We start from the raw sequence: 16,155 nt of genomic DNA on the forward strand, positions 1-16,155 counted from the left end.
AATGAGGAATTTGAAAGGATAAATGAGACAAGTGAGTCAGGGAGTAATAGGTTGGTTATTGGTGAGGTAGATTTTATTTCCTAATTTTCTCGACTTTTGTTGGAAAAAAAATAAAAAAGAAAAAGAAAAGCGGCTTATAGGGATAGATAGATGCAGATGTATAACCACACACAGAGGAGAGAGAGAGAGATGTCATGTACCTACTGGTTAAAGTTAAATAACTGTACAATGACACATTAAATACACAATTTCTTTAGTTCAGTTCATTAGGTACATGACACGACACTGGACACAACCAGGGGTCTGTTTGTCTGTCATTCTGTACACTTCTGAAAACAGCCCCAGACTATACTCTCAACTCCCTTTCCATATTTACCCCAATAAACATGTAATATTTGCAGATTAACACAAAAGCCTCGTCACCAAAAAAGGAAAAAAAAAACACAACAGAACAAGGAGAGCTCATAGTCAAAGTCCAAGTGGCAAACGCGGGTACTTCACTTCTCAGCTGTATGCTCCACCTTATTCCTCCCAGCTACTTAGATATCAACTTCCTGTTGCTCTACTTACAAACAAAATGCTCCCTCTTTCTCGGTCTTCCGCAGTTTCCTTGTGAATATTTATAGGTAATATATCCACACCCAAAAAGCGGACACTGCTTATAATACAAGCAATTATACACTTTATACCGATGCACAAGTCAGAACTCAACCACCAATTAAAGGCCGTGCACAGCTCTCAGATCTCTTGCTTCTCATCCGGATTACTCTTTGGGCTATCTAGTGAATCCCCGGAGTAAGACCCATCTGGCTGGCGAATACAGATGTTCAAATTGCTGGAGAGTAGTGGTTCCTGGACAATCCATATACGTCAGAAAATGATTTGATGTATTCTCTTCTTAAAAGTTCTGAGATCCTAGCAATCCACGACAACAAGTTTTATATATATCATCAAGCCTCTGGGTAAGGTTCTAATCAGGCTTGAAAATCCAAGTTACAACCAAGCAGGATAGGATTGCATGAGCACTAATGTGTATTTGTAGGTTCCTATTAACTTGAAGACAAAAGATTATAGGACTGCTATAAATCCTACTTTGATATATCGTACAGAATGTTGGACGGTGAAGAAAAAACATGATCAGAAAATCTGTGCTAAGATGAGATTCAGAATGTCGATAAATAAGAAATGACTACACTACACGATGGAGATGAAATGAGGGATAATTTTACGAGATGGTAAAGAGTAGAAGATGTGCTTTGTTGATGGCGATAAACGAATTGACAGGTTGAGTTGGAAACAAATGCTTACCTTAAACCTATTTGAAGAAATTCTCTCAAATAATATCAAGTAGAGAAAATGGGTACGACCCTACCTTAGATACGCATATGACCTTTAACAGTATCAGCTGGAGAAAATGGATCTATGTGCCCTAATCCAAGTAATAGGAACAAAAGGATCATGAGGTTAGTGTCACCTAACCCAACAAATAAAAAAGTAATAAACGAGAAAAACAGAGAAAACGAAGCGGACAAAACGAAAGCAAACGTTAGAAAGGTAAGTGGTATTGTTTTCAACATCAAAAGCCATTGGCATCTTACTGTTATGCTGTTCCATATTTATTCCGAGTTTCTGATATTCTAAAGTCTCAAATCTCTTGGATGAAACATGCATAATGGCCCAGTGAATTCCTACCTTTCCCCAAACGAGCCCAAATCAGGGGAGGAAAAATCCTTTAACTCGGTTAAACATCATGTTCAATATCATATTTTTAGTGGTGATAGAGGAAACTCAAGCGAAGTGCCACCAGATTTCTACGTCAAAACTATTGACAATTTTTGGCCGCTGACAAATTTCTTATTGCCAAAAAAAAAATTCACATTTCGAAATTACCTCCAATGTCCGCCTGTTTGAAGTCTTAGAATGGGTGTATGAATACAGAAACACAATTGAGAATTTTTAATTTTGTTTAGACCGGCAAGTTTTGGCTTCCAAACACGGAAGTTCAAGACAACAATAACAAGGGCAAGCAAACAAACTTAATTACCTGATCAACAAACTCCTGGCCTTCTGACTGGAATAAAATTGGCCGGCACCGCTTGTCTTCATTCATTAGGCTAGAATTCTGGAAGTGTGTAACAAGGGCTACCTTGCCTTGAATTCGGGCATATGCCAAGGAGGCAACTTTTTCACTATTAAACTTTTCCCACTTCTTTCCGTTGAATGCCTGCACAAATTGTGTAGACAAGTACTTCAGCACTTTAGTATGGAAAAAAAGATTGCTCAGAATAACTTCCTCCCAGAGAACAGGAAACAACACAACACTGAACGCCTGCAACCATTGGCGTACTCGTCCTTTTCATTTAGCTTAGCAAAGAAAAGAAAACTCTCTTTTTTATCTCGGTTATTTAGATAATTAGGTACGAATCATGGAGACTTTCCCTAGGTGTTAGAATCCTAGTTGAGTCAAATGATTTGTGAATTTGACCCTTCAAATTCACTTAGTACCTGAATCGTGCATGAATATTACTATTCCTGATTCGGATACCATCATGCGCTTTGGCAGTCTTTCATTTCCACCAACATTTTCCAAGGCCTTTAAGCTTGAAGTGTAATGCTCGTATTAATTCTTCTATGGGAAACTTATGCTCTCTCATCAATTGCTCTTTATAACACAACTTCAAACAAAATTGCCTTTCTCACACTTGCCCAACATGCAAAGTTTTCATCGTACACTCATACGTTTGTTTTTGCCTTGACCTAGGTATTCCCATTGATGCCATGCAACAATACGGGATGGTAATGCTACAAAAGGATAAAGATATTAGAAGAAGATTTAGCTTTATTGATACTTTAGCCCTTAATTAGAGCCCAATGGGAAGATATGATCCGTACAGGTAAACTCAAACTGCTGTGACAGTGTGTTACTGAGTTGCTACATGATACATAGAGGGAACTGGTAGTTAACACGAATAGTATTTTGCATGTTTTCAGTCTAGGTGACTGACTTGCCTATGAGACTGATCGCAATGTTTTCTCCCTGAGTAAAGGGACAATTCTTGCCTTCCGCATTTGTTTTTGAAATCAACATGCCTGCATGCTTTTTTGAACTCTTCCTAAAATTGTCCTTGACCACAAAGATTCCATGATCATATGGTGATACGATAATGGGTATGTATTCATAAATCGATTTAAGATCTATGATAATTACAAAGCATTATAGAAATGAACCTCATAGAAAGGGATTATGTGTGATGGAGACACCATATTGATGAAAGCATAACCCACATTGCATTTATTCTGCACAGAAAGGTAAATTAATTCAGTTTTAATTCAACATGGGAATTACATTTTTTATAATCAACAACATGTGAATTACGAAATAATGCATTCAAGTTCCACAGAAGAATTACCTTAAAATCAATTGGCAAGTAGAGAAAGTCATAAGAACCCCTATGATTTTCATCAATAGCTGCCAGCAACATCTTTGAAGTGTACCTAGAAAAAAGAAGCACAAACCATCAAGACAATTAGCAAATCTAGATTCTAGATTGAGGAAATTTACATGCTTCGCAGTTATAAAACCAAGTAAAATGCATACAAGGTAATATAACAGTCAAAAGAATGACAGAAACAGTACTAGATTTAGCTTACTTATTGGGGATGTTTTTGATCATTAAAGTAGTCTTAGTATCTTCGCCACTCTTGATCTTATCCAAATCAAGCTGATACTGTTTCTTGTTATCTATCTGGTTGGCATTATACTCCACCCTCCGACTTCGACTGCGTTCAAGCAATCCGTCATTGCTAGTCAGTCCAATTCCTTGAAAAGAACCATTAGCAATATACATAGGACCATTCCTCGACAATGACATCATCCTTGAACTAGGTGAACCATTTTCGGGCATATTTCCAGGGAAAGAAAGGCCAGCACTCATAACCGGATGTGGACCCACATTCATCACATAACTTGCAGTTTTGCGACCTAAGCTCGTACCCCCAAATCCACCTGAGCTCATAAAGGACGTGTCTGGTGACTCTGGGAAGTAGCCAAAATGCCTGTCAAGAAGAACACCAGATGGAGCCGATCCCACGTGATGGGGGTTAGGGGAACCGATAAACGGGCCGTGTGGATTGGAGAATGGGTACCCTTGACCCTGTGAACTGGATGCAAATGGATGGCCAACCGAAGATGTTGACCATGCAGAAGGACTGGTATGATCAGAGTAAGGAGTGGGACTACCCCAAAGAAACTGTGGACCAGACAACGTTCCAATTCCAGATGAGTTAGCATTTGATTCGCCAAAAGAAGACATGGGTGCAGAACTTGCAGTTAGTTTTTGCTCTGTAAAGGTACGAGACATAGGTCCATTTCCTTGGCTCCCATGGCTAATTGTTCCCTGGTCCTTACCAATTGGTGGAATCTTTGCATGGTTTGCAAACTGTGGTGGTAGTATGGAGGCTAAGCCAGGCAAATTGCTGCTCTTCAGCGGACTGAAATTTCCCAAACCTGGTGATTGACTAAACCCTTGCAAAGGATTGTGTTCAACTGGGCTACTGAGATGCGGCCAGTTACCTGTCATAACTGCCCTACTTTAGCTTTGTAGAAAACCCATTCACAACAAAGAGACAAGCAGGGCTCGCACAGATGTAAAGGCCCTGTCTGGTTACCTTTTTAAAATGCAGTTTTGCTGCTTACTTTCCAAAACAATTTTTGGAAACAAAAATCCCCTATTATTTTTGAAGCAATTCATTATTTAGCAGAAACAATATTCTAGACCTTGAAAACTTCTTTTTGGTACTGTAATTGTACCAAGACATGGGTCAGCAAATAAGTTTCAAAACTAGTCACCAAAATTTTTTGTGCTTTAGAACACAAAACAATAAACAAAACTGGTTTTTTGTTTAAAGTGGCTTGTGATGTGTACCTGGAGGAGAGTTTCCTACTGGTGAGCCTATTTGATTCCGAAAAGTCCGAGCTTCATCCTGGTCCAGCTCCTGGCTCAATTGCTGCATCAAACTGGACATAGAAGATACCGTCAATTCATTTTATTTGTCTGTGTTGAACTAATAAATTTAGAGACCCCATAAACCCATTAATTAACGAATGAAATAAAATGGAACAAAAAAAAACAACATCCAGTAAAAGCAAGGGACATTAAGCATGAGTAGAAGACACCAAATACATTAAGGATGACTACTGTTCGTTAGACTTGTAGCGGGTGAAAGGAAAAACTATTTACCCCATGCCAAAAACAATAAACAGAGAAACAGAACCATACCAGGCCTAAAAGGAACAACTGCTGCAGTTTTACCACTTACTAGAAGCACCTTCTCGGGGAGGCTTAGAATAGAGAATATATATATATATATATATGTGTGTGTGTGTGTGTGTGTGTGTGTGTGGTGTGTAGTTAAGTCATGGAAAGCAATTATGGAAGCACTTCAGTGTGTGTGTGTGTGTGTGTGTGTGGTGTGTGTAGTTAAGTCATGGAAAGCAATTATGGAAGCACTTCAGTCTCACTTCATCCTTCTCTAAACATCAATCCTAAAAGGTTCATGTTTCCACATTTTGTTCCCAAAACATTTTCAAAAACTGCTGGAAGTGCATTTTTTACTTGGAAACTGTATTTGAGAACTACTAATAATTCCCGGGGAGAGTAGAAATTAGGTTAAGTGAATGACAATTTCTGTTAATCCCATGTATTTACTTGAAATTAAATCCATTAAACTTAGAAAACAAGATCACTTCTGCCTACTTTATGAAGCCATAACTTGCAGTATCAAAGGAACAAAATTGACCAAAAGAACAGGAAAGCCGCAAAATAAACATACTTCAATCAAGAAAAACATGCTACCACACCTCCTTCAAAAGTTAACAGAAGCAAATTACGGTGATGATCATTAAATCTAAAGCCGTCCATATGGAACCTTCAGAAATGGTAATTTTGTGGACAGGTTTTCGCAAATCCAGGCTGTTCATATCACAAAACAAGCCTCTTTATCACTAGCTGGCTCCCTCTTTGCAGACACTGTAAAGATGATGGAAGAGATTTTCTATGCAACTGGTAAACCTAGCTATACATTTTCTTATAGTCTATTTATTTAGCTTGAAAAAAAAAAGGAAATTCACATATGACGCGTTAATTACAGCTGTTGCCTGTTGGAGTCTTATTCTTTACAAATCGCCAGCAGTCCCATCAATAGTAGTCTCCGGTACGACAAGAGGGGTGGTATGTGTCACGACCCGCACCAGCTAACCTAACCTGCTTAACTCTTAGCCTAACCACGTGGCTCAAAAGGTTAACCTCAAATTATACAATAGCCCGTCGCATGTCCTTATAAATTACGTTAACTTTATAAGTTTCCCCGATGCGGGATCGTTTCCTGCCCCTTTTGGGCTCTCACAATCACCCCCACTTGGACCGCAACGTCCCCGTTGCGCCCCAAAGTCCATCACAACCCACCAAGTATTGTGAGACAAGTCCCCACTTAAGCACAACAAGCACCTCAAGCTGGGCTCTCACAATCACCCCCACTTGGACCGCAACGTCCCCGTTGCGCCCCAAAGTCCATCACAACCCACCAAGTATTGTGAGACAAGTCTCCACTTAAGCACAACAAGCACCTCAAGCTCGTCTCATGCACACCAAGCACCTCGGGCTCATCCTATGTGGGACCCGCCCAAGCATGTCTCCTCGCGGGACCCACCTTACACTTCCGGTTGGTTCAAGCTCTTATACCACCTATCACAACCACCCACGCCAGTTAACCTGCTTAACTCTTAGCCTAACCACGTGGCTCAAAAGGTTACCTCAAGTTATACAGTAGCTCGTCGCGTTTCCTTATAAATTACGTTAACTTAATAAGTTCCCTCGATGTGGGATCGTTTCCTGCCCCTTTTGGGCTCTCACAGGATGGCTAAGAGTTGGGCATATAAGGTACCAAACAAAATGTTGAAATTCTGAAAGCCACAAAACCAAAAAGAAAGTCCAGTTCTAGAAATATCTGTCAATTTTCACTAAGCTTGGGATGGAGTGCTACAAGTTGTTGCATTTGGATATTTGCAATCTGGGATCCCAGCAGGCAGAGAAATGACCAATTCTAATCAAGAATTCACTTTCCATAAGATACATCTATTTATTACAATCGAGTTCTCATAAGAGACGTTGCAGTTATATAGTTGAAAGTACCAGTATAAAGGAGGAAAAAAAAATTAAACTTAACACTTGCAGAAATTGTAAGAGTAAATAATTAACAATATGCAAACAGAGAGAACGCATTCAGATGTACAAGCATCTAAGTTCCACAAAAATAGAAAAAGAAGATAGCATGACAACAAGAGTGCCAAGTTGAACTGTAATGATTCAAAGAGAACAATTTATCAATACATACTTCCGACGGGCTCCACCGGGCCGGCTAGGTTCCAGCTTTATGCGTTTTCCAGCTATGTCACTCCTATTCAGAGCTTTGAGAGCTGCCTCAGCAGCTCTAACATCGTAAAACTCAATGAACTTATGGTGACGCTTGTGTGGTGTCTCCCTGATCTGCATTTTGTAACAGGCAGCCAACAACTCACATTGGTCACCAGAAAGAGAGGTACATATGGACACGGTAGTTGACTTTTGGGGACAGGGGAGGAGAACTAAAGAAAAGCAAGCAATGGCAGATACAGAAATATGCATCAATGTGAATTTTATTTTTTTTCATAATGAAAAGGGTAATCAATTTTGACACATCCCCTTTCGGGAGATACTTTGTTTTCTCCTCGTAAGGCAAAGCTATGAAAATACTCATCCGGGGTGGTTCCAGGGACACCACAAAAACATTTTAAAAAAACACTCCAAATCTCAATCTCATTGTTCCCAATCAAATTTTTATAATCCGAACAGTTCAATGTGTGCAGAATGTGATTTTAAGAATGCTTGCAAGAAATTAGCAAAAAATATGACCGAGAAGTGCTTGTTTTGAGCAATTTTTAATTGAAACATTCAATGAAAACTACTCAAATCGAGCCCTTCCAAGTCTTTTTTTTTTTTCTAATTTCTCGTGGGTACCCTTAAAGTCACGTTCTGATCACATTGAGTGGCTCGGACCATCAAAATTTGATCATAAACTATAAGATATTTTTTTAGATGTTTTTATAGGTGTCCCCGGAACCGCCCTGATACTCATGTTTACAATTGATTGCAATATTTCCTATATATGTCACTTCACGTCATGTTTAACATTAGGCGTGCATTTCGACAAAAGGAGAGTGAAAATAATCATGCTAAGGAAAAAAAACTAATAAATATCACCACACATAGGATCAAGTGTATCTTTACGAGGACACACACAATTTTACACGGAACGGTACAACTACACAAGATGATATGGTAATTCTAAAAGTTCAGTATGGGGCTCACCCCCACAGCCCTCTACGTGGGTCCGCCCCTGAAATCAAGACTATACCTCTTTAACCTCCCCATAAGCACCAAATATTTGACGAAGGTCATCGTTCGACACTGACGCATCCAGATTGAACACAACCAGAGTTCCTTGGTTAACATCCTTCTCTGATGGGTTATCCTGGAAGAGGAACAAAAAAAGTTGATATAGAAGTTAGCTAATCAAGAATTCAAGATTCTCAAACTACATCATAAATTCATAAGAGCAGAAGTCTTTGTTCAAACCTTCGGAATTGAAAAGTGAATATCAAGTTTTCTTCGTCTTAAGGGCTTATTTTGTAATGCACGCATTGCAGTTCGAGCTGATCGGATATCATAGTAAGATATCATCACGAACCCCCGATGCTTGCATGCAGTGTATAGAGTTCTGATATCCCCATATTGCTACAAGAAAAGGTAAGTTTCATGGTCAATTAGATCTTAATCTAATGGTACAAATTGAGATACAAAACAATTTCTATAGAAGAACAGAAAAAGTGAGGAAACAAGAAGCAAAAAGCCCTGATCTAGATCTTCATAAGCTCAGTTCAAACAAGTGAAGGTTGCGGGCTTCGCGAATTTTACTGTGCTTCAATATTTTGCATTGGTCAACCATTGTTCAGTAACTCAAAATAGTATCTTAGCCATAGAAGAAAACAGAAACAAAAAAGTCATTCAGTTACAAATAAATTTACATACCTGGAGATCTTTTCATCATTTATTTTGCACGGTTGATTGTTCATGAGCTAAATTCAAAACTTGTTCGGTTACAAATAAATTGTTTTTTTATCGGCACAACAAATATTTTTGTTGAGACAAACTGTCAGTAGGTATCAGGAACATAACCACAGTCCAGGATTAAATCACCAGGCATGTTTCAGGAAGTAGCTTCCATTCATATAAAAAATGACTTAGTTTTGTATTTCAATAAAATTGGTCTTCACATGAGTGCCTGATTGTTGTTATAATAAACCTACATGAAGAAACCAAAATACTCTTCTTTGGGAGAAAGTAAAATACTTGGCAAATACTCTAAAAAGACAAGTGAGGTGAAAATGGTACACGCCTAGAACCAGAAGGATCAAATACCTAATCTAGCAAATATAAAATACCTCAAAGAGAGCTCTCAACTCAGAATCTTCAACATTACTATTGATATTCCTGACAAATAATGTCCTTGAAGGATGTTCCCCATATGGATGTTCTCCAGCGACTGTAGCCACACCATTTGTAAGACTGTAATGACCAATCCCATTAACAGAAACCCCATCTGACATGCTTAAATTTGGAAGGCCAATGTTTAGACTCTCAAAATCCAATTCCATACCCCCTCCACTACTGAAGAAATCGTCTTCAAAATCCTCCAGTTGAGTAGGCAATCCACTCAGGTCAAGGTCATCCATTATACCTGCTAAAAGCTCATCTTCATCATCTGGAAGCAAGCTTCCAATTGCACTTGCACTTGCTTCAATATCACCAAGTGGATCCTCACTGTCATCTTCTTGGTGAAGTTTATCTACGCTAGGGAAGCCATCATCAACAGACTGACCACCGTGCTCACAGTCAGTGAAGTTCACTGCAATGGTGCCAAAAACATGTCAGAAACCAGTCACGTTAGAGTAATTTAAGGCTCCGTTTGTTCCGCAGTAAAATATTTTCCTGTACAACGTTTTAGTCACTTTGCTGTAAAAAGAGTTTAATATGTTTTCTAACAAAAAGTTTTACATCATATGGCCAAAACTATATACGTCTCATATCACCCATAAGTAATTGTTGGTAGTTTCATACCCCAGGATTCTCGACCCCTGGCGAGATTATTACCGTTGACATTGTCAGAAGCCGCACAATGAGAGAGAGAGATGAGTGCACACACGCAAACCCAGAGGGGAAAATGAAAATGTGGCCACATACCAACTATAACCACAGGTTGTTTCTTCAGCAATCATCCCTTCTTTTATTTTCCCTTTTGCTTTTACCTACATCAACTGTGCATATCTAAAGTGTATCTCTTACTGAGCGCGCACACACCCAATGGGGAGGAGGAAAATGTGGCCACATACAGGCTACAACTTCAGGTTGTGGCTTCATCAATCATACTTTCTTTTACTATCCCTTTTTGCTTTTAACCTTTCATCAACTACACATTTCTAAAGTGTATCTCTTACTGTCTCATAATAGTGATTAGGCTGGGCAGAGATTACTAACTGTCTTCCCCTTCCTCCCTTCTCTTCCGTTATCCTATTTCACTTGTTTTCCTTTGTTGTGGAAATAGTTTTTCCAAACAAAAACTGGAAACTATTTTACATGAAAAATATTTTGAAGGGAATAATTTTGTTTGGGTAAAAAGTATTTTACATCAAAACAAATCAGAGCCTCAGTGATGAAAAGAAGAGTCAAATACACTTCTCTCGCGGAAAGACAGGCAATGAGCTAGAAAACAAGCTAGCATCAGTCGATGTGTGATATGCATCAGTTCCGCGTGGAATCCTCCATGCATTTCCCACTTGACCATAGACATCTACCGATGGACTTTTAGGTGGACCTACAAGACATAGCATAAATATGATCAAAAATGCGTATAGCATAAGCCTGATGTTTGAATCTAAACATTAGCCAGTACAAGAGACCAAAGGAGTGATTGCGGGAGGGCCTTACCTGAAGTAGGATCCTTGAAATACTGATCCATTTAGTTAGTATCTGCAATACAAAAGATTTGTGAAAACCAATTAAACTCCATTTAGTCTGTCAAAGGCCCCTAAAAAGACTAACATACTATGATTATAATATAGATGTCTAGATATGTCTAGTTTTGCACATGTAGAAAGGAGAACACAATGCCAAAAGGACAGTGTCCATATGCAAAATATTATCAAGATCCATTCTGTTGGGGAAGTCTAGAAACATCAAATAGCATGTTGTCGAGGGAGTGCAACCCAACCCTTGACCAATTCCTTAACATGATAGATAGCTTTGGTGTTTGGAGTGGTGTATAGGACCATTTCCTTGACATGTTTCTTTTTAGTGTTTCTTGATGTTTAGGCCTTTTTGTTTTTGGCCTTTTTTTTGTACATGGTGGCATGTTGGGTTTGTGAAGCTTGATTTGGTCTGATTTGCCACTTTGTTGACTATGACAGGGTTGCATCGACGAAACCTAGATGGGGTATTGGGTAATTGGTGATACAAAACCCTGTGATATATATTTCTCTATGTGCAGGAGCCATTGTAATTTGTAGTCTCTTCTTTATTCGATACATAGTGAAAAACTAGAGTGGGTTATGAATGTAAACTAAACAGGGGTATTACAGTAATTTGTGAAGTAAACCCCTAGAAATATATACATTTCACTATACACAGCAACCGATGTTATCCGTACTCTCTTATTCAATGATATATAATATAAACCAATGCGGGCCGTGGATACGCCTACTCAATTGGGGAACCATGTGAATCGTTGTGTCATGCTTTCTTTGTTTCTTGCTTCATTATTCTTTGTGCGATGGTCCATGTGTGTTGGTTTGGATCAAATATGCAAGATGACATCCCCTTGATGCCTCTTCTATTGCCAAAGGTTGTGCATCAGTGTCCTGTTTTATTATTGCAAAAGCTAAAAAGCTTATACCCAGGATTTATCCTTTCAGGTACTTCCACACTTTGGATCTAAGCTTTACGTTATTGAATATTACACGGACACAATTAAAATGACTCCGATGTGAGTCTTCATGTCTTGGGAATGCAACCTAAGGCATTAGGGCCTTGTTCATTTGGAGCTTTTAAGGGAGGTTTTTGAGAGTAGAGAGAGATAGAGGGAATTTATTGGAGAGCGTGCCCAGGGGTTTTGAGGCCCGCAAATGAACAAGGTCTAGGTGTCTCCTAAGATGTCAGCAAATGTACTTGCCGTTTACGATGTCTGCATATACAAAAGTAATCATTAGAACAAAATCACATTGATTGATTGCCTTGTCGCGAAGTTTCAAAGGTATATGGTCCTGAGATCGGTTTCTCTATAAAACAGAGCAGTTTCTTGTTGAGCTCTCATAAGTCATAATCAATAATCAACAAGTTAGGAAGAAACAATTCGACAACCAAATATTCAAAGCACGGCCAGCCATCCCAAACTAGCTAAACAAAGCCGGCGCAGTCATCAGTTTATTGAAGCTAACAAAGGGGAGACAAACAATCTACGCTCTCTTTTAAAGGATAAATGTACGCTATTCAAGCTTCCAAATGACGAGTCAGCTCACATTCCAGAATTAACCACACAACCTCAAGACTACAGTATGAACCCACCAAGTGAAATTTCAAATAAACTCCCGAAAATTGAAAACCAGCAAGTGAAAATTAGCGGTTACGTGGTCAACAATTCACCAAGTTCAAAATTACGTACAAGTTCCCTCAAAATGTGAAAGGACATCATAAGAGCAGTTCATACGGAACACTCGTTTCATGATCAACAATGTTCCCAACCGAAATTGAGGTTTCCAAATCAACCACAAAGAGCTCAATTGAAACAGAACCCTAAACAAAAATACAAGCTAAATATCACATTAAGCTGACAAACAGGGGTATGAATGTAAACTTCATCACCGTTCACTCTTAATCCAAGAGTCCCTAAAAAAAATACAACTTCGTAAACGAAAACAGCCAATCTCGAGCACAAGAACGAAAACAGAAGCAATCCCAGTAAACCCAACTAATTTATGGCAACAAAATATAAAAAAAAATTCCCAACTCAAATTTATGCCACCAATTCAACCGCAGAAAGAGTTCATTTTGACAAGCTACAATACAAATTATTGTGGAAAAACAGTAAACACGCTCAATTCGCAACACCACTAATTTCTTCCACAACAATTAAAGTTTCCAATACTAATCTCAAGCACAAAACCCCAAAAGAAAAATCCGAGTAAACCCAACTAATTAACTGCATGTAGTAGTCTATATAGATAGATGGATAGATACGTAGATAGACAGACAGATATAGAAAGAGAGGGGAGGGGAGAGGAGAGTACCTGATATGATGATCGCTTGGAACCAAGAAAGTAGAGAGAGAAAAGGACATATAAAGAGAAGACAAGACAAGGCCTGAATTTATTAAGTTCAAGGGTTGGAATAGAGAGAGAGAGAGAGAGAGAGAGAGAGAGGAGTAGAATGAAAGTGGATATTTTTGCAAGATTCAAAGAGGGTTAGAGGAACACACAATCAATCGCACACACCAAATACACTAGAGAGAGAGAGTAACAGTTCCGTAGAAGCAGAGGAATAACTTTCTTCTACTCATCCACTTCCTTCTCTCCCGCCGGGAGACTAGAGAGCGATAATAAAACTATCTAGAGAGAGAGACAACAAATTGGAACACACAAATGCACTACTCTCTAGTGCATGATTGGAGGGAATTGATCAGTTTTATTTTATTTATTTATTATAGATAAACAACTGCAAAATTATTGAAAGCGAAACTCTCTCTCTCTCTCTCTCTCTCTCTCTCTCTCTCTCACAAAGTGCTTCTTCTCTTTTCTCTCTCTCTCACTGCTTTCTCTCTCTGGAATTATTTGGCTGCATTTGAATTCTATTTGGCATCCGTTGACGGTACTGCTTTTTGGAAAGGGACCTGAGCATGGGGTTGAATTACGGGGATGCCATCAGCCTGTGAACCTGATTTGGGTCGATAGAAGACAAAAAAGCAAATTGCTATCCCCCCCCCCCCCCCCTCCCCGACCCCACAGCCCAATTTCCCTTATTACCCTCGGTTCCCCCTGCCCTTTCCCCTGTTACCCCAGTCACCACTCCCCCCCCCCCCCCCCCCCTTAAACTAGTATTTTATTTATTTAATTTATAAATTATTTTATCTTTTACGTTTAGAATAATAATTTTTATTATTTTCAATTATAATTACTCATTCAGATTTTCTTCTCATTTTCTTATCTTCATTTATAACCACTTTTTCAGATTTTTTTTCTTCTTACCTTCTTATCTTTAATTATAACTAGAAGTTGCAATCTCAACCCATATTTTTGAACCCGCTCAAACCCGTCCACTTATAATCCAACCCAATTCGCCCATATTATGTAATGGGTTTATATGGGTTGAGAGTGGGTTCAATATGAGCTATATACTCATCTTCAGTGACTCCTCCAAAAACAAAACCTGGCTAAACCAGAAATTATCTCTCTCTCCATTTTCGTGAAAACACAAATCATCTCACACCCGAGCCGTTCTACTAGCATTAAAATCAATTCTCTCTATCACACACACACTGTAACGCCCCGACTTTCAGGAAGCAATATAAAATAAAATCTTAAGAAAATTTGCTAAATAAATATAATTTTTCAAAATAAAGTTTAGCTATTACAGTCACAAAATAAATTTACTGATTCAAAATACATTAATTTCAGAGCTGACTCTAAGCTTGATATAAATCCAAAACATACTCAATTTTCGTTCCTGATATTCTTTCCGTGTTGAACTGCAACATCTTTGAATCCTTTCCATTGAATCCTGCGCCAGCTGGCAAATTGATCGCCGAAGCAAACGATTTGCCATGATACAGACGTATCTGTAAGTGATAAATCACCCAGTAGAATAATCCAACTCAACCACCCCTCTTATTTTACAATTAGCAGGTAATAAGATAATATTGAATCGAAAAAGCCAAACAAATATTCTCCACATAAGCCAATTCATTACTATCCATAACCTAATATGAAATCTAAGATCTCTCCGCGAGATCTTCCCTCCCCAACCGCTAGCTATGCCCTGTCCCATGAGCTCACTTTCTTTTGTTGTCGCAGATTGCACTTCAGTTATGTACCTAGCGTGTATCCCTCTCATTACAACAAAAGAAAGCTTATCATGCCCGAATCATAATTAGGGTTCACTTATCTTATATACCACTTCACAATCATCACTGGGCTTACTTTGCTAGTATCAATACATCATTCATCATTGGGCTTACTTTGCCAATCATCATTCATCAATCAACACTGGGCTTACTTTGCCAGTTTCAAACCATCACATCCAACTCATCACATCTCAAAATCCCGCCTGCAGGCATTCTAAAGAAAACAAAACTTTCCAATTCATCCATACCTAGCATCGTCTAAGTGAACTCTATTCGCATACCACCCCATGTCTCTAGGGTCTAATCTAGCATTTAAATCAAGTATCGGCACAATATGCAATTAATCAATAATAATTAAAACGATTAATAATTAATGAAATCACGCAACTTTTTATGGATGGGCCGTTGCCCTTTATCTTGTATGGTCAAGAAGTAAATATTATTAACAGAAATCTTTATTAATAAAAAAATAATAATTTTGTACAATTACTAGTAACTCTAGGCTTATTTTTTTATGAATTTAAATCAACATATTAGTGATAATATAACGATGGGGTCGAACTGGACAATTAAGTAACCTAAGGGCCTAATTGTTTTAAGTCTATAACTCAATTGGGCCAAATTTCTATACTAAACAACCTCAAGGGTGTAACTGCAATAAGATAACCAATTACATTTATTAATGATCTGGGCTGAAACGTTACATTTAAAAAGAGCAGGGGGATAAGTGTAATTATAGTGTCAATTTTTCTAAAACTTCCAGCGGTGAACAGTTCCAAAGGAAAAAAAAAATGATCAGCAAGCGCGGCTACAAACAGTGCGCAGTGTTTTTTTTTTTTTTTCCAAAAAATTTGGGTTTCGTTCGTTGAATTCCAATCTCGATTCTTTTTT

The 16,155-nt window shown here is 38.5% G+C and overlaps 1 protein-coding gene across 1 annotated transcript; it reads right to left on the reverse strand.

The window, feature by feature from the left end:
• Positions 1 to 207: 207 nt before the first annotated feature.
• On the reverse strand, positions 208 to 13,923 carry LOC131329901 (protein MEI2-like 5). The gene is made up of 13 exons (XM_058363318.1): positions 13,436 to 13,923; positions 11,082 to 11,123; positions 10,828 to 10,968; positions 9,539 to 10,002; positions 8,673 to 8,831; positions 8,452 to 8,568; positions 7,393 to 7,544; positions 4,926 to 5,017; positions 3,652 to 4,573; positions 3,411 to 3,495; positions 3,229 to 3,297; positions 2,045 to 2,224; positions 208 to 852 (listed from the first exon to the last, which is right to left on the reverse strand). The coding sequence occupies exons 2-13, from the start codon at positions 11,110 to 11,112 to the stop codon at positions 739 to 741; spliced, it is 2,526 nt and encodes an 841-aa protein (XP_058219301.1). The 5' UTR covers positions 11,113 to 11,123; positions 13,436 to 13,923; the 3' UTR covers positions 208 to 738.
• Positions 13,924 to 16,155: the final 2,232 nt, after the last annotated feature.

Source organism: Rhododendron vialii, chromosome 6a (genome assembly GCF_030253575.1).
Source record: "Rhododendron vialii isolate Sample 1 chromosome 6a, ASM3025357v1".
NCBI lineage: Eukaryota > Viridiplantae > Streptophyta > Magnoliopsida > Ericales > Ericaceae > Rhododendron > Rhododendron vialii.